Source organism: Trematomus bernacchii, unplaced genomic scaffold (genome assembly GCF_902827165.1).
Source record: "Trematomus bernacchii unplaced genomic scaffold, fTreBer1.1, whole genome shotgun sequence".
In the NCBI taxonomy this organism is placed as follows: domain Eukaryota; kingdom Metazoa; phylum Chordata; class Actinopteri; order Perciformes; family Nototheniidae; genus Trematomus; species Trematomus bernacchii.
The window spans coordinates 39688-67193 of NW_022987821.1; the positions used below are offsets into that span (position 1 = coordinate 39688).

The 27506-nt window shown below is 41.5% G+C and overlaps 2 protein-coding genes across 3 annotated transcripts in view; both read right to left on the reverse strand.

Annotated features, from left to right (window-relative positions):
* Positions 1-14419, reverse strand: part of LOC117499241 (protein unc-80 homolog) — a 47887-nt gene extending 33468 nt beyond the window's left edge. The window contains exons 1-17 of the mRNA XM_034151618.1: positions 14136-14419; positions 13679-13727; positions 13172-13328; positions 12230-12570; positions 11644-11767; positions 11486-11550; positions 11078-11220; positions 7096-7369; positions 6846-6980; positions 6420-6636; positions 5538-5678; positions 4528-4796; positions 3564-3911; positions 3348-3479; positions 2598-2745; positions 1271-1321; positions 177-325 (exon numbers count right to left, since the gene is read on the reverse strand). Of these exons, the coding sequence (XP_034007509.1) occupies positions 177-325; positions 1271-1321; positions 2598-2745; positions 3348-3479; positions 3564-3911; positions 4528-4796; positions 5538-5678; positions 6420-6636; positions 6846-6980; positions 7096-7369; positions 11078-11220; positions 11486-11550; positions 11644-11767; positions 12230-12570; positions 13172-13328; positions 13679-13727; positions 14136-14227 (2835 nt within the window). The 5' untranslated portion in view covers positions 14228-14419. The remainder of the gene's footprint in view (positions 1-176; positions 326-1270; positions 1322-2597; positions 2746-3347; positions 3480-3563; positions 3912-4527; positions 4797-5537; positions 5679-6419; positions 6637-6845; positions 6981-7095; positions 7370-11077; positions 11221-11485; positions 11551-11643; positions 11768-12229; positions 12571-13171; positions 13329-13678; positions 13728-14135) is intronic.
* A 2079-nt stretch (positions 14420-16498) lies between these two features.
* The window catches only part of LOC117499089 (microtubule-associated protein 2-like), a 50201-nt gene continuing 39193 nt past the window's right edge, over positions 16499-27506 (reverse strand). Inside the window, exons 7-17 of one of the 2 annotated variants that reach the window (XM_034151383.1) lie at positions 27264-27467; positions 26998-27135; positions 26401-26456; positions 25375-25489; positions 25135-25185; positions 23458-23768; positions 20814-20906; positions 20297-20389; positions 19801-19882; positions 18386-18498; positions 16499-18127 (exon numbers count right to left, since the gene is read on the reverse strand). In XM_034151383.1, the coding sequence (XP_034007274.1) occupies positions 17918-18127; positions 18386-18498; positions 19801-19882; positions 20297-20389; positions 20814-20906; positions 23458-23768; positions 25135-25185; positions 25375-25489; positions 26401-26456; positions 26998-27135; positions 27264-27467 (1466 nt within the window). In that variant the 3' untranslated portion in view covers positions 16499-17917. The remainder of the gene's footprint in view (positions 18128-18385; positions 18499-19800; positions 19883-20296; positions 20390-20813; positions 20907-23457; positions 23769-25134; positions 25186-25374; positions 25490-26400; positions 26457-26997; positions 27136-27263; positions 27468-27506) is intronic. The other variant, XM_034151384.1, reaches the window with a different exon arrangement.

Genomic DNA, 27506 nt, shown 5'->3' on the forward strand with positions numbered 1-27506 from the left:
TACTCTGTTACAGCCAGGTAAAAGTCCTGCATTCAAAATGTTAATCTAGTAAAAATGCAAAAGTATTAGCATCAAAATAAACAGTTTTTGAGTGAATTTACACCAATGCTGGGATGTGACTGAATCAGGGGAACAGAGAGAGGGCAGATGGACGGATAATGTCACACGCATCTCACCAGGTTCTCGGGGCTGTGCAGCTCGTGTGTGGTGGAGGCACAGCGGGTGATGAGGGACTTGAACATGCAGCCCACCACCACCGCCTCCATGTTCTGGGCAACAGACTTGTTGTCCCCCGTGGTGAAGTTGTTCCCGAAGCCGGCCTTGTCTGGATCACACAGGGGGTGGTTTAGTCAGCAGGGTAGGGGGGGCATTATTGACAGCTGACCAGCTTGAGTTCAAAACAGTGATGGTACAACAGGGAGGGAAAGGAGAGGGGTTGGGGCAAAGGAAAAGGGTCCATAAAGCAAGTGGGGGAAAGCAAACTGAAAAGGATTCTGGGTAGGGGATAAGGGAGGCATGCAAGTGACTAAGGCCTGCCAGGGCTCCCACACTTTCATAGACACCAAATTCAAGGACCTCCAGGACCAATGAATTCAAATGTAAGGACCCAACATGGCATAATTCGAGACAAGAATCACAGGTAATTAAAGTTCCAACACTGATAGTTTTAATAATGAGAACGAGCAGGCTTACAGAAGCTCACAGACAACAATTAAAAAGAGATAGAGGCCACTTGTTTGCTGTATTAGAGTGATGGCAGACTATGTGCTCTTAAGTGTACTAAACAATTGATCATCAAATCAAAATAGTGTACATTAAATATACAGTATTGTTGAATAATAGAGTGCTCAGTACTAATTCGATCTACTTTCTTCAAAAAAAGATAATATTCTCGATTCCAAAGATGAAGGTCTATGCGTGTGTGTTTTTCAAAACATTTTCAAGGCCGTGAATCACTCCAACTATTTTTTGGTTTTTATCGAAAATGATCAAAGCCTTGACTTCCCTCTATAATTTACAAACGTTTAAACATTTTAAGGACCTGTGGGAACCATGGCTTGCTATAAAAACAAAGCGTATGGGCTTATTCTCTTGGCCCAGTTAACCTTATTGTCTATGCAAAATATAAAAGCTCTAAATCTAGTTGCAGGTGAGTTGTGTCACTGCCGGAGAGAGTGAGGGGTGCAGCGATGGAAGGGTCTGACCAGGTGAGCATATTCAGCTATTATTATTACTATTGTAATTATTGTTATGGATCATGTGTATCTACCAATGTTTCTTTTTTTCGCCCTCCTGGACCTCTCACCTGCACTGCCGTACTCTGCAAGAGAAAAGAGGCGGGGCACAAGTTGATTGACATCAGGCCAGCACAGACATGTCAGAGAGGACGTAGGCACCCCACCCCCGGGAGGAGGTGAACCTCGAGACGCACACACACAGATTGCCACATGCAAAAAACAACACACACACTGAAAAAACTAAACAGGGCGCCTTGTTCACTTTGAGAATAAAAACACTCATCGGTTCAGTAACTTGCCAAGTATTTTTGTATGCTTTGATTTGTGCTGATTGTATTGACCGTGAATTGGCACGTGCGTCTCAATGCTCAGCAAGAAAGCCACTGATTGAGCAGAGATGTAATGGGCAAAGCTTTGGATTGGCAAGTGTACAGAATGGATGAGTGAGTAAGGAAGGAAGGTAGGATTCAGCTCATTGAAGTGGATGAGGAAAAAGGAGGGAGATGGAAGCAGGAGGACAAAAAGGGGACGCAGACAAGCAGAGGCGAGTGGAAGGAGGAAGGGAAGAAACAGATATATAAACAGTGATAGTGCAGGAATGCAAAGTCGAAGTGCTTGGTGAGGCAGTGGCAATAGAATTCAGCTTTGTCGACCACATTAGAACGGGATTATTAACTTTAATTATATACAACTTTGTAATGTAGAACCCATTACCTTTTAGTGTAATATAGATTTAAATGTATATAATAAAAATGGTATATTTTTCTGCTTTAATGTTCTTCACAGTAGTGCTGAAACTATACTATTTTATGTGGGTCTTTTTAGCAGGGACAGTGCACATTAATAGACATTTTTGTTAATGCAAAGAGGCAATTTTTTATATCTTAATTTAACTATTAATTTACAACTATTTTGAAAATGCATTAATTGTTCAAACGATTTTTTTCTTTGTTTACTGGCAAACGCAAAAGTCAAAACATATTGATAGTTTTGCAGGTATAACCATACTGCTAATTAGCACGCTAACACCCTTTACAAAGAAGATGCTAACATTATAACTGTTACACATTGTCACAGTGTGATTGACAGCATGCTCACTTTTACAGTTCGCAGCTTATTGATCAACTGCTTGATTAAAATGATCATTTTCATATTCATCTTAAAGTTAGTTGCTGTCCTTCTGCACAGAATATGTAATTTTGTTCAGTACTATTCATAACTTTAATTGTATCAGCATTCAAAACCAATGTCACTCAAACCCGGATACACAGTGTTTGCGCATTTGCTATGAGCGCATATCTTAGATCGTGTATCGCGATCTGCATCTGGGTCCACTCACACACACACCACCATACTTACTGTCGGTAATGGGCTCCATACAGAAGCCCAGCAGTGCGTGCAGGAAGTCCACAATGTTATTGAGGGAGTCTTTGTTGACGTGCTCGCGCATTGTCTGTCGAAACTGCACCTTGTCCAGCTTATAAAGGCTGGTCAGGCAGTTCTGAGCCTGTGAGGAAAACATAGGAACACAAAATAATCAATACAAAATTATTACATGTCAAACATTAAAAACAATATGCTAATTTGTTAAAACAGTACGCATGCAAGAAGGATAGGTTTCCTACATCATATTTGCGACTAGGTGACTGCGGGTGCAGCGTGCTATGTGACACTTTGCATCTGGCTTATAATTACTGCCTTATAATGTTGGAGATGTCAGAGATTTTACACAAAGTCTGCTTTCTTTTTCCATTTGGGAAATGTGCATTGACGCATTCTGGCATTTAGTCCCCAGTCATACACAAAAAATTGGACGACGTTCCACTGTGAAACATCAGAGCTGTCTGCAAGCTGTGACGTACAGGCTGAGCGGCAGCTGGGCGTAGGAGTGTGTCCAGTCACACGCCATATTTCTTGCATTCTTAAACAGTGGTTAACACTTTGGTCTCCTGCTCCAAATGCTACAATTGTTTTAAGAAAACAGAATAGGTTGGAAACAAATATATCTCCATACTCTCTATTACTTTTTCCATATTTATCATGACCTGGACATGGTTCCAATATAATTTCTCTGCGCATGAAAAGGGTCCTCTAAGGTAGACGTCTGACCTGCATCCTGAGGCGATCTCCAGACAGCCCACGGTGCCCCTCCCCACAGCCGTAAGCACATCCCAGAGACTTCACTATCTTGATGAGCATGGTCAGAGCCAGTCGGTGCGGGCTGAAGCCAGAGCCTTCCTCCTGTTGTCATGGTGAAGGACACAAACATTAACCCACTATATATATATATTTAGACACCCGCCAAGTATATCAAAAAGTACACACCTTTTTATCGTTATCCTTGTTATTCTCCACATCGTCCTTGCTCCCCTGTCCGCTCCCTCCACCACTCCCCCCCCCTCCTCCTCCACCACCTCCGCCTCCGCCTCCATCTCCCCCTCCACCAGCTCCGGGAACGCCCCCCCCCCCCTGGGCTCCTCCTCCCAGGCCTTGACCTGCTGCGTCTTTAGCTCGCGCCTCCTGGTTCTCCTTGTTGTCGGGCTTGGACAACTTCTTGCCAATGCAGGGCACCACGCACAGCTGCAGCAGGCAGTCGATGATGTTGAGGGCCACGTCGCAGATCCTGGAGCTGATGTCGTGGGTGAGGACGGCATAGAGAGCCCGCAAGACAGCCTGAAATACAAAGATGTTGTTTGTTGGGTCCAACCTACTGTGCAAACCCTAAATCTTCCAATTTCAAAATACAAATCAAGAGGAACAAAATAAAAAACGACTAGAAAGCAAACTGTGAAGCCTTCGTAAGTCAAAGACCAGCAGCAGCCAAATCATTTTAAACATAATATCTCAACAATACTTATACACCACTTTATGTATTTGTATACAACTATATTGTAATATACTGAACATGTTATATATTGTAGTAAATTACATGCAGATTTCTACACATTTTTACTTTTACAATTTTTTTTATTAAACAAATTTACTTAAACTTCATATGTTTGTAGAAGTTTTTTTATTCAATTTTAATTAAATATTTTATTGGACATTTAACTTCTTATTTTTATTAAAATATTTGTTTTGTATTATTTCAAAGTATTAATTTGTATTAATCTGCAAAAAACATCAGAAATGTTGACATTTTATACAATTTCTACCACGAAAACTGAGAGAAAGGATCAGTACTTTCAGTTTGGATTCCTACTGGTGTCCTTGCTGCTTAGTATCATTATAATTATATTAGCAGCAGGGACCGTTTACTATGGCTTTCATTGAATTAACAGACACTCACAGAGAGGTCCAGCATGCCGTTCTTCAGCACAAAGTTATTGGTCCCCTCAATGTTCTCCCCTTCCTCCAGACAGGAGTAGTTGATGCAGGAGTCGGTGAAGCTGCGCGGCAGGTTGGCACAGGCCAACGGCTCCACTGGGTTCTCGGAGACGGTGACGGGGTTACAGAGCTTCTTCATGTGCTCCGTGAAGAAGTCGGCGTATCCAACGTTGAAGGATGCCACCGTGGTGTTGAACGCCGCCATAGTGATGGTGGAGATCTGGGATCGAACTGTAGGTGGCAAAAGAAACATCACACCATTTTTTCAAATGTGACTCTCTTCTTTCTCTTCTAAATATCATGTCAGAATCACCTCTGTTGCATCATCTGTTGTTGTCTGTTAATGTCATAGTATTAATGGGATGCAGTGTGGAACAAAGCCTGAAGCCCACACTGTTTTTGTTATATGTAAATTAGCTTTGTCACAGGAATATTACTGTTATATAACCCTGTTCTATTTCGGCTCAGCAGGTCTCAGTGGAGCCAGCAGCATCTGTTGTTTATTGTAGCTGATGGATAGTTATTCCAATATTGTTTTCATCTTACAGCACTTTGTTCTTCTTGGTATTTTTGTATAAAAAAATACTTAAATTATTCTTAAAATGGCAGCCTCTTGGAGGTAAAAAGTTGAATACCCTATATGTCAAAGTGAGGGATATATAAAAAAATCCTTTTGAATAAACCTGGTTTGCTACATACTGTATTATTTAGCAATGTGGCTTTAGCTTATTTTGCTCTTCTCTTGTTCACAACTTCCTTCTTAATAATCTTAACCAAAGGAAAAATACCCAAAAGTGATATAGATTTTTATGCTGGGTCTTTTGTTTGGCTAAAAATAATATGTCTGGTTCTCCTGTCTGTTTCTCCAAACTAGGGGCATGCCTATTAAAAAATACCTCACACAACCCCACCTGAAAACATTGGAACCTCCCTTTGAGATCAGAGTTAACCACAGGTCTGCCTTCTCCTTACCCTCTTTGACGGTGTTATCGCTGTGGCTGTTGGAGTGGTCGGGCATGTCTCTGAGCAGCGAGTGGTGGGAGTGAGAGTGTTTGGCACTCAGGCTGTCGGCGTCCGCAGCTGTGTCTGTGCTGCCCCTCCGTGTGAATTTGCCTGGAAAGTGACATGGATATCATATCAGGTTCAATCAAACACATGCCAGCTGACTGTCAAAATGTTCATCCTGGGAATGTAGCTAAGTAGAAGCTAAGCTAAGTGGATATATACAAATACAGTAACAGTATGGGGTTGATGGAAACGAGGCTTTTATAAGTCTAACTTAATAATAATTATCTTAATTATCAGTTTACATAAAAATAGGATGAGAAATGAAACTGTCTTGTTATCTGAACATGGACTTGTAGGAATTTATTTTGTATTTGTTTTACTTTAATATTTGATTTTCACCCTGGAAATGGGTGTATTTATGTATATGTGTACATATGTATGTGTATGTATATATATATAATTGTGTTTATCTGTGTGGGTATTTAGTTACGGATGACTAACGGGAGGGCTACTTCTGTATAAGCTATGCTTTCTGCCCTCCCGCTTCTACTAATTTTGTTTGTTTTTTGGACGTATAAACTGTCTAATTGTTGAAATAGTAGAATAAATAAATAAATAATAACTCTGAATAGTGTCTTTGTGCCTTGAGCAAATTGTAATCGCTCCTCTCAGTGAAGAAAGCTAATAAGAAATACCACTGTTAATGAACTGACCTAATTCACTAGCTGACAGCGTGATCCAGACAAAATCCTCTGACTCACCGGATGGGAGCTCGGGGGAGAGGAAGCAGAGACTTCCAACTGGTGACATGAAATCTATTCTGATAATGAACAGCACTCTGCCTACCCATGATGGTGGCCTGCCAGCCGCCGCGGTCCAGAGCCCGCCGATCGTCGCCCAGGCCTGAGAAGCTCCCGAAGGAGAAGGTGCTGCGGGTCGGGGAGACGTCCAGGTGGTCCTCGTGGAGCAGGAAGGGAACCCCCATACGCCGCTGACGCTTCTTCCCAGCTTGATGGTAGGGTATTGAGCCCTTTCTCTCACGGTCATCACGCCGGTTCTTGAACTTAGACACAACAGGAAGAGAAGGCTTGAAAGTCAGAACTGCAAACGTGTGTTTTTAGTTATTGTTCAACCAAGGGGTTTGATGTCGAAAATTAATCATCATGTCTTGAACCCTGACTCACACTGCCTTACCTGTCCTGATGCTCATCTGATATTAACATGCAAAAGACACAATTAACAGAATAGCATGGGCCCATCTGTATGTCTGACCTTCTTGAAAATGTTCATGCCAAGGTCGGCGGAGATGTCAGGGACCGCCTGTCGACGGAGGCTGGTCAGAGAAACCTTTGTGAACGTCTCGGTGCTAAGAGATTTTCCTTCTTCGTTACATTTCAGGCTCATATCCTGCAAAACACAGTAGAGGGAACAGATGACTCATGCACCGAATGATTGAATCTTTAGATTTGCACCATAACCAGACATTACAAACATGTAAAAACAATGATCTTCTTGCCACTACCTGAGTCTTGTGGGTGTTGACCAGTGAAGGTGTGGCGGCCACCATGGAGCTGCTGCGGGGCCGTGGCAGAGGTGTGACCAAGGGTTCCGGGGTGCGTTCGGGTCTCTCCTCCAGGATCTGCCTCAGGCGCTGCAGGTAGAACATGAGGGCCCAGTGCACGCCCTCTTCCGTCCAGTGTGGCTGCAGCAGGCAGCGCAGCACCGCAACGTCAAAGTAGGTGGCATAGCGCGCTCTTTGGGACAGGGAGGAGGGCAGGCCCGCAGGAGCAGAGGTCCTTTAAGAAGAGGGTTTGAGACAAGGGTGATTGGACGTTTTTAAAGAGGCCATATTATTTTACCGTGTGAACATTTTCGATTGCCTCCCACAAAGCAAAATGGAAAGTAGAAATAGAGAAAAGCGGAACATAATCCATTTAGTTAAATATGTTTTCCCATTGTAATGGTCATGGAACATATAGGACAAGTATCACTAACATGCCAACAGGTGGCATAACTTTAAAATATAAAGGTACTCAAAAGAAGTGATATCAAATCCGACAACTATCATCAAAAGCTAAATAAGGGATCATGAAAAATGCTTCAAGACAAAACAAGTTTGAGCATTTTGCATAAGTTTTAAGCCTCTCCATTAGTGACTATACACATAACAGTTACACTATGTCACGGCCTTTGCTGTTATATTAGCCTGTCATCAACTCCCGCCACACTGCTTCATTAATAATGCATCAAAGGAGGATGGTAAACAAGGGCAGAGCCCCCCTTCAGCATCACTGTGGCGGAGAGAGCGGCAGCCTACGTGAGTCCACTATAAATAAGCCGGAATGAAGGTCAGCGGTTGGTGAGCTGCGGAGTTCCACACACACACTGTGGAGAAACATATTGATACTGCGAGAGAGAGGGGGGGGGGGAGTAAGGCATTTAATCTTGGCCCTGGTGATAAATGGAGCAGGAAGCGATGGTCGATTTCTACATGAATCACTTTGAGAGCAGAGAGAGGCTGTATCATGTTACACTGTCTAGCCAACACACACACATACACTGCTGTTGTGTCAGGTTGCTAGGGGATACAGAGTGATGACAGCTATCGCCTCGAGCCCCTGCGAGAGGAAGCGGGCCCAGCCCCCCGACTCCATGCGGTAGCAGAGATGCAGCAGCCGGTGGTTGCCATGGAAACTGCCTCAGCATCAGCAGTGCTCTGAGTGGATGCGGCGGTGGCGGATGAGTAAGCTGCATTAATCACAGGAGCTGATGGCAGATATTATTTCCATCGGAGCAGGTGTGTGTACAAGAGGAGGAGATATATTTATAAACTCTGACAAGGAAAAATATATTATTTGGATTTAGATGCTTTTTTTGATTAGATTGGATCGAAATCCACTGTTTTGCAGCCTTTCCTCTTTGTGGATCCATACAGTGGGAACTTGAAAGCATGAATGTAATTCCCTCTTGCACACTCAAATGGCAAAATTCTCTCGCTGCCATCTCATTTTTATTCAACTCACTTTCTGACCTTTGCAGCATTTTACACACACAACAGCTTAAAGATTCCCCTCATCAACACTCTGAGAATTAATATGCGTGTGTGCTGAAACAATAGGGATAAATCTCTCTGTTACTGCATTACCATGGGACTGCTCCAAAAAGCCTTTGGTGTTTGAGTGCATGAGGATATAACTAGCTCAGGGGAGGGGGGAGGGGGGAGGTGAGGGCTTATTTTGATTTGCAGTCAGTTGCTGGCTGTCAGAGTGATCATGAGGAGCTTTTGGAGTGACTTGTTTTGGTTGTCAGAACGAGTTGGGATGAGCAATGGAGGGCTTATCATCAATGTTCCCGTGTCTCTCTCTCTGCCCACTGAGGATGACAGATCAGCTTTTTAAAAAAACACCCACATAGGATGCTCCGCATGCAAATGTGTTTAACCGGGGATCCTCTGCAGAGCAGCTGCTAACACAGTGTGTCATATTCTGTCAACAAATTCAAACCAAGCAATCACGGATCACAAACATTAGATGTTAGAGGTATTAATAATACATCCATTTTTAAGACTAACATTTTTTATTAACTGAATCTTGTTAGCTAAAACACTGAGGTTTTATGTCACAACATGATTAAGCTCATGCTTTTATTTTAAGCTGGGTTGACTACTTTTAACATGCCTTCCTAAAAAAAGACTTCTATCAGCTTTTACAAAATGCAGCTGCTAGAGTTCTTACAGAAAGCAAAAGAAGCCAACTCATTACTCTGATACTAAAGTCCCGACGCTGGATTCATATAATTGACTTTAAAGCACTGCTGCTCGTTTACAAACCCCTAGATGTGGCTTTCATATACGTTTCAGATGCTACACTATGTTCATTAAGTTGATGTAAAGCCCTCTTCCGTTTTAAACTTTTGTTTTCACTTGTGCTTTTAATCGTTTTATCTTGCTATGTTCGATGTTAACATACCCATGGGTACCCAGTGAATGATTTTGTACACTAGTCATATTTACAAACTGGTTAGATCTTTGAAAGCATCCTCATATTTATTCATTTTAACTATAAAATGCTAATACTATATACTGTATATAGTGTTTCATATTGTCTGTATTTCTACTACCTCTATAGTGTATTCAATATTCACACAACTGTTCATAGTGTTTATTCCTATTAATACTGTATTAATATCTGTCATATTAATATACTTATATTATACCTATACAGTATATTACACTGCTTCTCTTGCACTTCTGGTTGGATGCTAACTGCATTTCATGGACCCAGCACTTTCTGTAATGACAATCACATTGATCTAATCTAATCAAATCTAAGATGCAGCCCTGTAAAGCACTTTCATTTGCCGTTGTGTGGGAATAAACTTGCCTTGCCTTATGGATAGTCTTTGATTCTTATTACCCTTGCGGTCAAACGGGCCTTATCTGTGCCAAAGCGAGCACAGATTGAAGCTTAGTCGTGGGCTAGACAAACTGAAGCCAGGCCAGGCCAGGGACAGTGCCAGCATCAGACATGTAGCACATTAATTCAGCTTAATTACCCCTGATTTTGTGGACAAACGTCAGCTGGGTCTGCTGATGCTCGAGCGAGACAGGGTGCGTGCTGACGGAGGAGACAGCGCTGCTCAGAGCTACATTACACAGGGGAAGGAAGAGCTATTCATATATATTAAAGCTAGCTCTCGCAGGCTGGTGGAGCGAGCTGTGCTGCGACAGACGCCGCTGCGGGGCTAAATGTTTTGCTATCAACAAGATGATGGCACCGGCTCTGTGTCAGCGTGGGTCACTGCTTCAACCCGCCACTGGCTTCTTGGGGACATCGCAGACACATTATTCATACAAAGGAGGCTTTGTAAAAATAGTGAATTCAGTATTGATAATTTAAGTTATTATTTAAAAAAATGTAGAAGCAAACTCTCTCTTACGCTGCCTTTTATAGAATTAAATAACTGTCTATATTGACATTGCACTGTATTGTTTATTATTGTATTTAATACATACAATCTTCTTTTGCTTGTTCTTTGGACTTTTTAATTGTATTCAAATGTATTTTTTTATTATGTTTTTGCATTTTTGTCAAGCACTTTGAATCGCCTTGAAATACATTAATAAAATTGCCTTGCCTTTTAATCTACAATAATAATAAATACAATTAAAACATTGCATAATTTGATGATACAAATTGCGTGTCTCATATCTGTGTACATTAACAGCATATCATTTTGGTGCAGTTTAGGGATCAACACATATTTTGTAGGGCCCAAAAACCCGATTTAATAAGCCAATGCAACACTTGTGCACAAATGGTTATTTACATTAATACAAAATATTCAAACTGCCCCATGTTGTTCTGTCTGACAAAAGGAGAATTGTCCCTTGTGGGTTAGAAGTCCATCATCTTAACACTTCTACCTCGTCATCTTAACATAACCCCAGAATCAAAATCAATAATGCCCACAAGACCAAATGCAACTGTCTCAATGGTGCTTACTTTTTCTTGGAAGGGCCTTTCACTGGTGGGGGTTGTTGGGAAGGCCCGCCTTTCTCGACCGAGTTACCACGACGACAGCTCCGCTCACCAGAAGCGGGGGAGGAGGAATCTGATTGGGCCGCCTCGCAAACCACCTGGAAGCCCTGTAGGCGGGAGGGGGAGATTGACAGAGTGTAGATGGCTGGATAAACAGGCAAATAGGTGGACTTCCTGATAATTAAAAACTGTGAGGCTGGAGGGAAGTTTCTGTCATGACCCTAACCAAGCTAATGCTCCCGGATGGCTGGTGCTAATGAATATTGCCCCTAGAGGATGATGAAAAGGGGGGGAGGAGATGAAGCCTTGAACACATTCAATCATCATGGGGCTCAAAAACAGACGAGATATGAGCTAAAAACGCTCACTCACCATGGGACCAGGGTTGCCAGATCCACAGGGGCTGCACTGGTTGTTGACTGGGGAGTTCCTCTTTGCTGTTGAGACAGGAATTACACGTCCTTATTATGAACAAACAAATGCAGATTACATACGGTCTATATGGCTGTTAGCAAGGATTTTTTTCCAACCTGTCACAATGTTTCTGACAGGTTTTATGAGTGCAGTAAAGGCAGAGATGTCAGGCTGGCGGTGCTCCCACATCGGCTGCCATATCACCAGACCGCTGGCCAATCGGAAGGTCAGATCTGACTCCTTAAAATAAATTGACACATGTAGAAAAATAGCATTCATCTAAAAGTTCATACTGCAATTTCAATTCATTGTGCATCCCTAAAAGCAACATGTTTAAAGGTCATTATGTGTTCAGTGTTCTGCTAATATGATACGATCAATTACAAGACAGTAATTCATTGCTCAGCTGGGAAAAACAATGCAATCCCAAGAGTATTGTAACCTGACCATTGTTTCTGATTACACACACAGATCAATAGCTATAGGGTGACCCTGAATATATGTGTGTCAATATAGATCATATTAGAATAGAGCTGCTCTAAAAATCTTTAAAATAAATGTTTGACCCCGGGAAGTAATCCTTTGCACATCAGAAAAGGCTAAAAAATTCAGTAATAATGAATGGTATGAACTTTGTATATTTCTTTAATCTTTCAATAGTCTGTTCTTATGTTGTAAACCTTTATGTCTGCAGGTACACACCTTTATGCGATGAATAAGCGGAGCAAACAGGAACACAAACAGCTCCACCGTGGCCATGCTCTTGTGGAACAGCTTGGTACGGGCGTGCTCGTCCTCTTCCGGCAGGGAGCCGCTGTGCTGGGGCCCCGACCCCCCTAGGGCAGAGCCGGAGCATGAGCCGGGGGCCCCTGGAGAAGATCCCTGGTTGCCCATGGGCTGGAGGAAGGCGCTGCTGCTGCTGCCCGCGGACCAGCCGTGGCCCAGGCTGGGCTCGTGGTTGCACTCCTGGGCGGCGTCCAGCAGCATCCAGTGCAGCGTGTGGAGCAGCTTCGTCTCCGCCACGCCCAGCTTGTCCTGGTGGCCTGTCAGACAGAGGTCAGGGGTTAACTCAGACTGCTGTGTTGCACTTAGTGTATATCATTCTTTATAAGTTTGGGTGATTTTAAAGACCAAAAAATGAAATCCAATTCAATAATGTCTATATGCAGAGGCATATTTTTACTGTCATTGGGAAGACCCAGGATTATGATGTTTCACAATGGGTCATGGAAATAATACAGACCTGCAGATACTTTATGATACTGGAAGTCATTTTAATATAATACATTCTCCATACGTAGAATAGATAGACCTAGTTGGAATTGCAGGTTTATATGCATGTACTGTAAATAATTTGCAATATATTAGACTGAAGCCTAATTTTTCATATTAACAACATATAATACTATAAATTGTCTTGCAGACGCTGAGATTATCCAGAAAAGCATTTAATTCAAATAAACAAGTGAATTATAATGTTTTTTGTTTCTGATAATCCAGACCTGTGATGTAGTCAGGCGGTTGTGCAACTTCCCTGTGACCGAAAGAACATCCGTTTTGTGTTCAGTTGAATGAGGATACCCTGGATAACACTGTCAACTCAATTCCTAAAGTGCAGGTAACGTGTGTGTTGTGTGTCCTCACCCAGCCTGTTCCTGTTGGACAGCAGGATGGAGGTGCAGTGGAGGACATGAGGCAGCGCTGCCTGCACCAGCTCCCAGCGGGAGATGCTCTGGATGGCATCTGACAGGGCCGGCGACAGCCCGTGGAGCTTATTCTCAACCAGCACCCGCTCAAAGGACTGGGGAGGCAGCCAGAGAGAAAGAAAACAGAGACATCAGCCAGGAATTAAAGCCTGTCTCTTTGACTATCTAAAGGCCCCACATGGCCCCAAGCACTGCAAAGCCTGTGGGAGAGACAGAGGCAGCTCTGTTTAGATCCAAGGGGATCTGGAGAAACGTCATTATGGATATGAGTTTCCAAAGGTCTGGCTCTGGGGTAATAGGAGGAAGCAAGGGGGAAAAACTAATTTGCTAAATGCAGAATCAAGAGCCCACTTGATTTGCAGGTGCATTAAGGTAAAAACAGATTACCGGGAATGAGAGTGATTATTTTCCCTCACCACGAACATGGCATTATGAAATAACTTACCACACAAGATGCTTCATACTGTTTCCCCAACTTTGGACGTAGAAATGCACTGAAAACACACAGAGAACATCCTTATATAACATTCTCAAATCATATACTGTATGTGGACTACACAATTACATATAAAATGTCAAATTGTATTTCTATAAATCAATATACCCAGGACGACATATGTATTGTTTTGGCCCGCTTTCTGTTTTTGCATTACAGGTGTGTGACATCATGCAATCCGTTTCCACTCACAGTTAACCCCTTGCAAAAAACAGGAGCCCACCTCCCTCCATTTAAAGCATTCAATGCAACTGCCACACTCAATGGCACGGATTCAATTATAATACATCTATGTTCACGCTTACTAGGATAACAACGCATACGTGTCCTTTCATGTCACAGCTGCTGTCAAATGCTTGATCCCTATTCTAGGCAAGCAAACACCTGTTATCAATTCCACACTAACCTGGTCTGCCTCCATAGGAAGGTCTGGATGGGGAACGGTATTCCTTTCCCGCACTCCGGCTCGTTTTCGTCCAGGCTCTTCCTCTTCACCATCTTGGCCGGTCCTGCCTGCCTGTCTGCCCGCCTGTGTGCAACCACCGGCGGCTGCTGGCTGTGCCCAGGTGACCAGCGATCTTCCCTCACGACATGATTGGGTTCATCCTGCGTAAAATGGCTGCAAGTGTCGGTCGATCGGCGGCAATAGAGGGGCAGAAAAAGAGAGAGAGAGGTAGAGAGAGAGCTAGCGGTGGGGGGAGAAGGACTCGGAGAGCGCTCTGATTTCAGCACCTCCCTCACCGGACAGAAACAGTTGATCGCCGTGCTAATTTATCGTCGGCGGAGCTTAAAGAAGCAGCTGCTTCAGATGTTTCCATTCTAAACCCTATTCTTTAAGCAACATGATGGAAAATGACAAGGTGTATGACATTAAAAAACAAACGGCTGAAACATACCTTTAATTGCACCCGGAGGGTGCGTTCACGTGAAGGATATAATCCTGCAATTGAATATCAACAGGTTGCTTAATAACCCAAGTGGACTAACACTCATATTTCACACTTTCAGTGAATTTAGACTTTTTCTTATACTTAATAGAAGTTAAAAGTAACAACACACTACTAAAATCTAGCATTGCAAAGTTACATTTCCGAAAAATGTACTTAATGATTCTAATACAGAATGGCCCCTAAAAATATATATTTTAACGTATGTCCATAATGTAGTAATGTCCACAGCACATTTATTTAATCACTAGTCAACCCAGCCTGTAGAAATTGATGCATTGTTATAACAATGCATCAATTTCTACAGGCTGGGTTTTCTACACGTGTAATTTGCAAAGTAGGCCAACCATACTAGCTAAAAGTACATTTTTTATCCTAAAAATGTAGTGCAGTAGAACTTTAAAACGTCCCTCATGTGTTATTTACATATTTCTTCGGACAAAAAACGCCTATTATTAACATGCATTCGTGCCTAGAGTAAGCTAAAGAAGATAGCTGTTTGCTAGCTTCTACCACAAAGCTAACTAGCATTAGCAGTCGGCAAACTTAGTTTAGCAGTAATGGGAAACAGCTACACTGGCTCTGTCAATAGCAAACAACATTTTCCTAACAGTTATTCTGAAACCCACCACTTGTCTAAAACGCCCACGCCAATTTGCTCAATTGGTGCACACCTGAGTGTAGTGATGGGAATTATGGCTCTTTGAAGGGAGCCGGATCTTATGGCTCCGTTCCTTTCAAAGAGCCGTTCAAAAGAGCCGTTCAAAAGAGCCGTTTTTTGAAGGTTACTAGGTTTATTTGCAAAATAATCACCAGGATAATGATTGACTGTATTGCCAGACCTAATGTCAATAATCGGCATTGTAAACATGACACAAGGTGGCGCCATATCCATGTCATCATGTCAGTGAATGTACTTTGAATTTACCCTCTGTATGTGTTAAGTAAATACAGTTGCCTTGCCTTGAATGAATTCATGCAACTCTTAATATTAGATACTGTGTTTTTAAGTGGCGATGGAGATTATTTGTTGATCCTGCTTTAAAGGATATTTTGCCTTTACAAATGGTGCGCTTTATCACTGCCTGGGTTTTGGTTGAAGTGAATCCAAATGCTGCTGCGTTTTCGCGTTTGGCTCATTTTCCATCCGAAAAACACGTTGTCTACCTGTCCTGTACCACTTGTTATGACTTCTCTCTCTCGTGTATTCCGTTAACACCCACCCCATCTCACTCCTCGTGCTGAAACCTACCAAACAGAGTAGGGGCGGATCTTCACAGAATACGTTTGGGGAACAAAATCAAGCTATTTAAAAGGCGAGTGGATTTTGGCAGGCAGTGAGTGCGGACCAACGATTGAACGATAACAAGAACGGCTCTCACCAAGTAGGACTCGGTTCCCCTCGTTCGTACCAAAGAGCCGTTCAAAAGAATCGGCTCGTTCGCGACCGACACATCACTACCTGAGTGAGGAAATCCGGTAGGTGTAGGTCGTGTGTGTGAACCGAGGGGTCGCTCTTGCATGTCTGTTAAGGCTACTAAGCTAGCAAAGTTAACTTAACACAGATTCATAAATATACAACATCACATCAGGCTCCTTAGGTATTTTATGTAAACTTTTTTAAATATGAAGTCCATAAATTACATTAAAAAGCATTAACATTTGTTAATACATACATCATTTGTTTTCACCAATAAAAGTTGTAATAAAAATCCAAGGAGACTTTTTTTTATCAAAGATTTAACACTTTAGTATCATTTCAAAGATATATAAGATACATTGATCACACATTTTCTGAGACTTAAAACGAGAGACTATGGTCAACCTGTTTTTATGTCTTTATTTCTGTTGTCATCATCCTGTAGGAGAATTTGTCATCAGTACATCTCAAACATGGGAACGTTTGCACACATCTACATGGTATTTTAAATACACTTACACAGGCAAAGAGGGGTCGAGGAAGAGGGAGAGCAAGAATAGAGGAAGCACAGAGACACACTGCAGAGGTAACTTACACTGGGGGAGGAGGGAAAGGGGGGCAGAGAGGTTTTACAATGGTGAGCAGAAAATATGCTCAAACTGTTTTATTTTTTATTCTTTTTTTAAAATGAATTCTAACAGCTGCAGGTGACTCCCATTCTTCACATCTTTGTCGTTTCGGCTTAGTTACTGGTTTAATCGCACAAGATAGCTGCTCTCTTAATGGAATGTCATCATATAAAGCTTATTTTTTTTCCACTTTTCAAACAAACTTTGCCCATTCAAATACATTGTACAGCCCGGTCTCTGCAAAAGGAGAAGCAGGGGGACAGTTTTGGGATTTGACCTAAAAGTATAGACACTAGAATGCATCGTGGCCATTTACACTCACACTGAAAACTTTAAGATTGCACCAAATAGATCTAATTTATTATAATGTATTTGCCATGCCAGCATAACAGCATTGTTGTAGCCTAAAATAATCACAACCGAACGAAAAGAGCAGCCAAATGATTGCGGAAAAGAAAAGACAAATCTATTGGAAAGCTAGTCTTTCAGCGCTTGACTCGACATAACTGCAGTGGTTATCCACATTTAAGTGCTAATAAGCCAGTGCAGCCACAGGGAACATACAAAACTTCCACTACAGTGACATATATATAAAAAGAAAAACGTTTTTTTCAACAATCAAATAGGAAATCATAAGATTAAAACCAACCAACGCACAAATAAAAATGTCATGTCACATGTTAGCAGACATGCTAATCAGCCATTCTTTTGCAGGTACAAGCCATTACATTTCTGTAAGTTTAGTATCTCACACAGTCGTTTCTTTAAGACTATTTCTTGCATTCAGTACCATCAATTCTGAATGAACATAATGCATGAGCTCATCTCACCGTGTATCCCCATACATGTGGAATGTGATGCTTTTCACGCACAAAAAACACTGTACAATCGTAAAACAGCCTTCTTAGACAAACCTTAGCACTCCACTTATTTAAAATGAAACAGAAAAGTCCATACTTGAGTGACAAATGAGAAATAAAGAATGACCAGGTGTGTGAATGAATTATAATCTAAGGATTCCATTTTTAAAATCCCACTGCAAGGTCTGGAGGGGTCGTTGATGGACGATCTGCTACAACTGTGGGGTCGAGTGTTGCAGTGAAGGATCTTGGGAGAACACTGGACGAGTGATTAATGGGAAGAGGAGTGATGGTGTGGATTTTGGAGGGTATCCGAAGCGGAGATATCTCGCTCATAAGCCCTGCTTGGCCAGGGCAGCGGTGACATCCTGGGCCAGCGTGACGAGGTGGGGTGACTCCAGCATGTTGATGCTTCCGGTGGAGGAGAGGCGGGGGGACATCCCTCCCGTCTCCATCCCCGGGGAGTGGGTGACCACGATTTCCGCGCCGTGATCCACTCGCGCTTTGGCTTGTTCCCGGAAGTTCAGCTTGTGGCTCTCGATCTGCCAGGAAAAATATCAGGGGTGTTAAAGAAAGAAATGTTATATATATATATTTTTTTTTAATTGTTCTTATTATTTTTTTATCAGACTATTCATCTTTTGTTTAATTTCTTTCATCGGTTTGCTTTTATTTTTTTATTTTATTGTATATATTCTCTAGCCGTTTTTACCTTCAAAGAATGATGTAGGTTTCATTATACACATGTTGGGTAGGGCTATACAAATAAAGCTTTATGACTGCTAGAAGGGTCTTTTTACCATGATATTCCCGCCTCCTGGAGTGTGGCTGGTGTTGCTCAGTGAGCCGACCTTGGAATGGGCCTTGTCTTTAAAGTCCAGCTTCACATTGTCGATGCGCACTTGACCTCCCCCTGGGAACAAGACAGAATGAGAAGAGGAGCATCACACCCTGCAGGCAACACTCAGGGCAAAGAATCGAATGGCTCATTTCCACTGCAGGGCCGGTTTTACTAACCGGTATCAGTATGTTGTTACTTCGGCATCATTTTGAAACGTGTATTACAATTAAATCACGGTCAAATATGTTCATTTTGTTGTAGTTGTAGCCCCCTTGCCGACACTAGGGTATAGCATACTCAGCCCGGTTGTTGGCCCGGAAAGAACCACGATTTTGGAGGGCCAGAAAAACTGTGAAAAAGTACCCGTTAGCCGGAACTACGCCTAGCGGAAACGCAACAAAAAACGGGCCGGGTTTGGCACGGCACGCTTAAACCGTGCTACACGCTGCAGTGGAAATGCGCCATAAGTGTGCACAGTAGGACAACAGCAGCTTTATCGATTCACTTTCTTTACTCAGACAGTATCATTAAGGCCATCGTTGAAATCATTATAATAACATCAATAGGAATATTTTCCTATTTCGACATTAAGGCAAAAATGCACAATAAAATAAAATAAAAATACTGATCAACCACATTGTCACGGTTTTGGGTTGTTTTCATTTTCCACCTTTTATTTTGAAATGTTTTCCTCCTTGTGTCTTGTCTGATCCTTCTTCCTGTGTTTGCCTTCCTGTCGTTAGTTTCCCTGGTGTGTCTGATTGTCTGATTGTGTTCACCTGTTGCCCTTGTGTTTCTGCTTCCCTTACCCTAGCTGTGTCTTGTCTTGTGATTACCCCTCTCTGTATTTAGTCTTGTCTTCCCCTGTGTGCCTTGTCGGTTCATTGTCTCTCCTGTCTCCCTCCATGTTGGTCACGGTTAGTTTTTGTGCTACCTATGTGTTTCATGTCATGTTTTTGTTCAGCTTTTAAAATAAAGCTCGCTTTTTATTTCTAGACCTTTTACCTTTTTTGTAGTCTGCATTTGGGTCCTACCCTTTCCACGCAACCTAACACACATGTCTGCATTAATGTGACCCAACTCTTAAAGGCATACTTTGAAAATGGGGTTGTTTGAGGTACAGCAAGGGTATTTCCTTATTTTGAAATGTGTTGCTATCCTCAATCTACATTCTAATTTTCACATTAAGTCGCACTAAGACATTCTTGTAACATAAAATTGAATACTTTTAACCTGTTCAAGTATTTTCTTCCATAAGAAGTTCGAACCCTTTTAATCTTAAACAAAACTGTGCCTACTACTAAAAAAAAACGTAATTTAATATTGGATAATCAAACAACTAGTGTCGATGTTCCTTTTCCTCGAATAACATACCTGGTCTGTGGCGGATGTTGGACATGGAGCCACATTTGGCGGTGACGTGGCTCACGTCGATCTTCTTGGTCTGGATTTGGATCTGTGGGTAGCAGCAGAAGCACATATTAAAGCGCATAATAGGAGCCTTTAACATATGTTACCTTAATAAAGAAAAATTACTTGTTTTTGGGGGGGGGGTTTTTAACCAGAGAAACATGGCGAAAGCACATCATTCAACACAACGCAGGCGCTATGTTATGCTAAAGGGAGCAGATGCTTTAAATAAACTTTATTGTCCATGGATGAAATGAATTACTGTGAGTAAAACAAAGATACAGAGTGCATGCTGTAGAGACGTGTTTACACTAAGATTGTACTATGACTATGTGCCTAGAGCAAATATCAAACAGGATATTTCTGGTGCAAAAGCTGATGGGAAATTACATTCAGAGGGACACAAAAACAACTATAAATCACATGGCTAAATGATGAAATTGAATGTGTTGTAACTCACGTTTCCACCGCCTGCTGCGTGCTGGATTTTGTCCAGGGAGCCACACTTAGCCTGAACGTGGCTAAAGTCCAGTTTAACACTTGGAATCATGACCTGGGAAGGACAGGGTGAGCAAAACACTCAGTTCAAACTGGATAGGAGGAGCTTAAAATGCACTCCTGTTCAAAATAATCCCATAAAAGTGTCCCAATTTTAAATCCACGACCTATCAATCCCTCTGCACCGACTTCAGCGCAGGGGAATTTCTAAACCACAGACACAAGCCTTTCAGTTTTGGAGTTTATGCAGGGTTAAAGACATTTCTCACAAGCTGCACATTTAGCGATGTAATCCACACAGTCTTGATCAAATATGTATTCTTAGTTGGTATGGAATGTCCCCGAAACAAGCCAAAGATAGACAAGCTGATGTGCAGACAGATGAACGTATACAAGTAGAATGAGAGAACAGCCCCCGCTGAAAAGAGAGAGAAAGAAAGGAGAGAGGAAAGGAGACAGAGAAGCGAAAGTTTACATACATTGCCTCCTTTGGGCGTGTGCCTCAGATTATCCTTGGAGCGGCACTTTGGCTGAACATGACTGAAGTCCACCTTCTCGTTTAAAATTTGAACCTAAAACAAAATCAAATAAATAAAAAAAAACACTATATGTGCCTCTTTTAGATTACTGTGGGGTGGAGTGATAAATTTACATGAACAGATGCAAATTAATGTGAAAATGGCCAAAATAATACAAACAGTATTGTGCGAAATTGCAGTTTAATACAACCAATGGCAGTATTTCTGCCTTTGTGAACCATTTTGTGTTATTTTGTTAAATAGAAAATACATTAAAATACACCTACACCATTGTTACAAGTGCTAAAGTGAACACAAAGGGAGGGAGGAATAAAAAGGAGGAGGGGGGGGACACGCGCCGCCTGACAGAGAGCCTCTGTCTCCTCGACACTGATCTGACCTGGATTCTTTTGACAGCTCCTCCTCTCACATGCACGCACACATATGGACACTAACACTGCTCTTTTTATCCATCTCTCATGTTTTTCTTTGAGGTTCTTACACTGCTCTCTGCAGCTGCTGCAGGACAGACAGCTGCAAGGTCAACCAAGGACAATGCACTGGACCCACTCACTAAGAATATGTCCTTTGAATTGTGGATATTTTCTAGTTTTCTTCTGAAATAGCAATCTATATTCAAATTCAAATATATTAATCGATATTAATTAAAATGATTATCATTATTATTTTGTATGTTGCTGAGAAAAAATAAGCAATACAAGTATTTTAACTTTGGCATAGTGAGACTATATTATACATTTGTTTTTAACTATTACCTAAAAATATTTTTTAAATATTTAACACATTTTCTAAACTGAAATTGGCATTGCAGCTTTTATAAATAATTAAAATATAAGATACTAACAGATGAAAATTACAGCAAAAATATATCCTAAACATTCAATTATTTAAAAATAATAAAATCTATGTAGAAATATTTAATAAAAAATATATATATTTTAATGATAAGATAAAATGACATTATTATGATTGTAAAAATGTAATAAAATGCTATTTTAAAGTATGAAATATATTTGTATTCTAGATTTTTGAAAAATAAAATGCCTGAAAATATGCTGATTGTTACTCAGCTTCATTACACATGTCTATGTCTCATTTTTCCCCAAAGAGGAAGGAAGAACTCCGCTCTTCCTGCAAACAACCCCTTAATCAAAAGTCTCGCCGAACACTGTCTGTTGCCATGGTTATGTTTTTACAAACCATATAGATAAAGATAAGAGGGGCAATAAGTCCAGTGTGTGTTAAATCATTAATATTGGAGGAAACCATGCATGATGCAAGAACTTAAGGGCAGCTCTTTTAACATTCATCACCCAATTCAGAATCCCTTTTTCAGGATCTGTTGTGTGAGGTGATATATTTTCATCCTGTGTCCTTGAATGCAACTTCTCAATAAGTAATTACGTCCGCTCGCAATTATTAATACAGAGAGCCGGAGGGACAATCCTGCACGGCGATGACGAGAGCAGATCCCGTGAGAAAGGATTCTGCAGGCTGACTGCTTCTCGGAGGCACTAAAAGGAATGTTTTCCAGAGGAAAGCTGTTTCAAGATGAAGACGGTTTGCATCTTCTTTAAATAGGCGGACATGTGAGAGAGGTAAAGAGAAGGGAAAAGGGGAAGTCAGGGCAAGAGGCCGCAGGCAGCCGATGACGGAGAGGACGGTGAGAGGAAGTGACGGCAGCAGTTAGAGGCAGAGAGTGATAGTGAAGATGTGAAGACAGATATTTACGACATCTCAACAACTCAGGGGAAGAGACACAGAAGAAGAGGGTTGTTATATGCTGCAAAATAGTGGAATCAAATATCGAGTAAACTAGCTGAAACTGCAAACTCTTATACGTTAATATTCACATAAATGACATAATAATTCCTTTTATTTTTAAATGTTTCTGTCTTTTCATGTGTTTTATTGTATCTGTTAAGAGTTCATTGCATTGCATATTGTATGTAAAAAAATAATTTATGGATGTTAATATTGCACAGAAAGATTAACCAAGGTATACAAATATTTTCTGAAATAATATATACCTCTCTACATGTGCTACTACAGTTTAAATGTAATAGAATGATTCGTTTTGCACAAAAAAATAAGCTTTTTTATTTAAAGATGTGACATAAACTTGTCCTTTACCGCCCCCATGTGGGCAAAATAGGTAACTGCACTGAAAAACTTAATTATCCAGAAATCGTTCAATATGATGTCAGAAATATACAAATATAAATGTTTTTGTGAATGTTTTTTTCAATGGATGACTATACAGTTTGTATGTCCTTATTTTGGAGAATTTAACAGAACACTGCACTAAATCTCGGATGTCATTAGTCAACTAGGAGGTAAATATGTCAGCAAAATACATATGTATGTCAATCTGTCTTTGTATCTGCTGTTTATAGACTGTTAATATATATACATATATATCTTAGTAGCTTTTGTACCTGTCAAAGTGAAAAGGGGATTCTTTTATTTAGAAAATCTTCCCAACATCTGCATCCTTTTAAAGTCCCCTAAACATGAGATGTTCTTTTGGAATCCTAAAAATGATGTCATAGTTCAATAACATCCTGACCCCTGTCTCTATTACCTGTCCCCCTTTGGGCTGGTGCTTGAGGTTGGAGGTGGACCCGATCTTGGACTTTATGTTCGTCAGGTCGGGCAGCGGCTGATTGAGCACCTTCAGCTGCCGTTGGATGGAGGACGGAGACTTGGGCGGGGTCCGGATCACCGCCACCTTCTTCTCCTGGAGGATGCTGAAGGACTTGGGCGTGTGGCTGCCGGGGGTGCGAGTGCCGGGGGTGCGGCAGGAGTAGGTTGGGGGGGAGCCGGGGGTCACGGCGGTGGAGCCGGGGGTGGAGGCGCCGCTGCGGACTGATCGGGAACGCGCAGACTCTGTACCTGGAGGTTACAGGCGGAAAATTCTGGATTAGAGTGAGGAAAAGAAGAAAGATGATGATATGAAAAAAACCTTTCTGGAAGAAGAATGACGGGAGAAAATATGGATCAGCACAAAACCATCAACAGGTTAAACAAGGAGATATGTGGAAGCACACACAGGCAGCTGCATTCATTTAACGCCGGCACCTTGTTGCTGGGTTACAGGTGCAGGACCAATAGGATTTTAGTCAACATCATCCTGAATAAGAACAAAGAGCAGCGACCTGTTGTTATGGATACCACCTGTACCTCTGATGAGGTCACTGCAGGTTTGACAAAGCCACATTTAACACATCCAAAGAGAACTCTAATGAAATAAAGACAATTATAGGAACAAAATACAATAAATAGCGCACCTATTTAAGTTAGGAATAATTAACCTAGTTAAGAAAAGTACACTGAACCTAATAGAGGTATGCCTTCTAAATTGAATTGTTGATTATAACTGCTGATGAAATATACTCAAATAAACGTAAGTGAACTATTGAGACAGCATTAAAATGCATAATCTTAATGCCATACTTTTATAGATATATTGTATTTACTTTCTTCAATTATATATGAATCCATTATTAATTATTTACTCATAATATAGAGGCAATCAAATCTATTCATGTTTTATTCATTTATTATAATGCAATCAAAGTGTGTGGAAATTACATTTTAAATAACATTTGTATGACTTTGAAGTTATACAAAATGTAATTTAAATTAACTTTTTTGTCACATAAAGTTGTAATAAAGAGTGCTCATTATATAATTATTTGTTTTTTACTTTAGTACATTGGTCTCACAATAATACAGTCAAGCACACTTTATAGTGTTTTTGTATATTTTAAGTAGCACTCATGATATACCATTAGCACACTAAACACATTGTTAGAACGCTCAAATATACACAATTAGTATATTAATAATGGGTATATTTAGATTAAGCATATTTCATAGTACTTTTTAAAACCAGGGTTAGGTCTACTCAGTTTTAATGTATTGTATTTTGTTCCTTATTGTGTATCTCTTGTTATGTCTTCTTGTAAATGGGAAGAAAACAGACGTTCTGGCAAATCAGGAATCTTTTGTTAAGAGGGAAAGGCAATAGAAGGGGATCATTTGATAATAAATAGTGTTTTTCAAACCTGCAGACACCCCTGTGTGACCAAGATGAATGAACGTGTCGTCAACGGATGGTAATACAGAATGATAGTGAGTCCTTATTTTGATGTTTCAAAAGACGAAAAACACTTTTTCTACAAACTAGATGCCATACGTTGACGAGGAGGGTGTGATGGGATCTAACAGCTACTATCAGATCTACTAGGTGGTCTACCTGCCATACCAGGGGGTCTTCCAGACCTGTTGTCCGCTCTGGACTGGATCGCTTTGAGAGGCAAAGGGACAAGGAGGAAAAAAGGAGATAAGTAAACAAGGAGGCCAAGGAGAAAAGAGGAAATGGAGCGTAAGGTAGTTTCATTAAGGAGTGCAAGAGATTCAATCTGCTGCTTAAGAGAGAACATTGGGAGGCAAACAAGCTTGTGTGCTGTACTTGTGATTGTGTGTGTATTCTTACAGGTTGGCCTGGAGGGGGTGCTGTCATCTTGTTCCGCAGCAGGGATGTGGCGAGTCAGAGATTTAGCCGGCCTGGGGAGGGACGACCTCTTCTCCGGGCTGCGGTATGCTCTCTCCTGAGAGAAAGCAGACACTGAAGGGTCACCCGGGCTCCATTTCTTTTTTATGGACTCTGGCTACCTATCAATCCCTAGTTTTACCTTCTCCACCCGATTGTCTATCATAGGGGAACATGCAGAGGAGGGGCGAGGCTCACTGAGCCCCTCCCGCACCAGGGGGCTCCGTTTAAGGCTACAGGCAGAGCCGGGCCGGGGGGGCATGTTATTAGATCCCCCGCGCTGAAATGCCATCTTTAACAGAACGGCCCTCGTGGGGCTCTGGACCCCCGAAGCCAAGACAAGAGGCAAGAAACATGCATGTGAGGAAGAGGGGACACACAGATGGAGAGATGAAAGGAGACACACTGCATGCAAAGTGTTTTGTTATTTGAGATGAATTTAGTTTCACTTATGATGATTTTCTGTTAAGAAAAACCTGGAATAGACAGGGATGTTTTTACAAAAGACATGAAACACAATGAGGTTTTAAGATAGAGGGAGGAAATGGTGAAAGATGGATTTCAAGATATTGGTAAGAGCCTATGCACTGCACACCATGAGCATCAAATTGTAAAACCTGTGCCCTTACTAAGCTAATTTGACTTCTATACTCACAGATCTTCTCTGCCGAGACTGGCATTAGGAAAGAGGTAGGCATGCAAGACAAAATAAACGTGCACGCATGCAGAAATTAAAAAAAGGAAGAAAAAGGCATGCATACAACAAGCCCCAGATGCATAACACTAAAATGATAGCATAATTACAATATCAACATTACTGATGAATATTATACATACATTTTATTGTGTAAAATTGTTATGAAAGCACCAATAATCAACAATATCCTATTTCCGATTTTAAATATTCTCGATGAAATATGCTAACACCGTTGCTAATATCGAGTGTGTGTCCTTGTTGATGGTACTTACAGTGGTCCTCTCCCTGGACTGGTGGGCAACACTGAGGGGCATATGGCTTTCGATCCCTGCAAAGAAAAAGCCCTGCTTTAGTCACAATGTAAAGGGAATGACATTAGCGATGAATGTTCACACAAAACACACGTTCACATCCAAAGATGTACTCTGAAAAGACAGCTGGAAAACCATTTTTTACATTCATAGACTTGTTTACACCAGCGGACCAAACACAACGCGGCCATATCCAGCAAAGTATACAAAAAATCCAAAAGTATACAAAAATAAGAAAGAAACAAGAACATGACACCATCCATTGTTGACATGGATACAATTAGAAAACAAACAAAAGACCAAGCAGTTGAGCTCAGAGACCACAGCACAGAATGTTTGCCAGCTACATTGCACCTTATTGATTTCTCCTAGAGCCATCAATAGAGAGAGAGCAGAGTCAATCAAATGCCTGATATTGTGTGTATCAATTTAACCCCTTAATTGTCCCAGCTTTTTGCAGGGTGAAAATAAAGAAATCTTAAGGTCGTGATTCTGTTCATCAGAGTTTGGTTGCACTCTCTCTATCCACAGCGGCGATTCCCGGTGACGAGTGTTCACCTGTGGCCTTGCGTCTAGCAGAGCCGTGAAGCACAGCGGGCCTAGGATGCCTGGCTGCCGCTTTGGCAACACTCTTTCGACATGGAGAGCGACTTTGGAGGGCTGACAACTTATTCTGATCAACCCTCCGCACAGCTACTATCAAAAGGGAGAGACAGGATTATACCAACATCCAAACCGTGGTAAAACTTTCTTTACCTTCTACAGAGGTATGAACAATGTACATCTCACTCTTTGTTAGCTAATCAACAATACATAATTGGAACCTTTTTTCTTCTTCATCTCCTCTCTTGGACCATGTGGAAGGTGACCGGGGACTTTGCGGGACACTTTACTCTCAGTGATGCCAGGGTGGCCCCTTCCTCTGCCAGGGGCCCGGTTTACGGGTCTGTCCACCACAGGTGTACTGGTAGGACTCTGGACCTGAGGAAGGGCTTCGATTTGCTCAGTCATGATACTTTTGTCATCATCTGCAGTGGAGAGGGATTAAAAAAGGGCTAGTTCTCCAC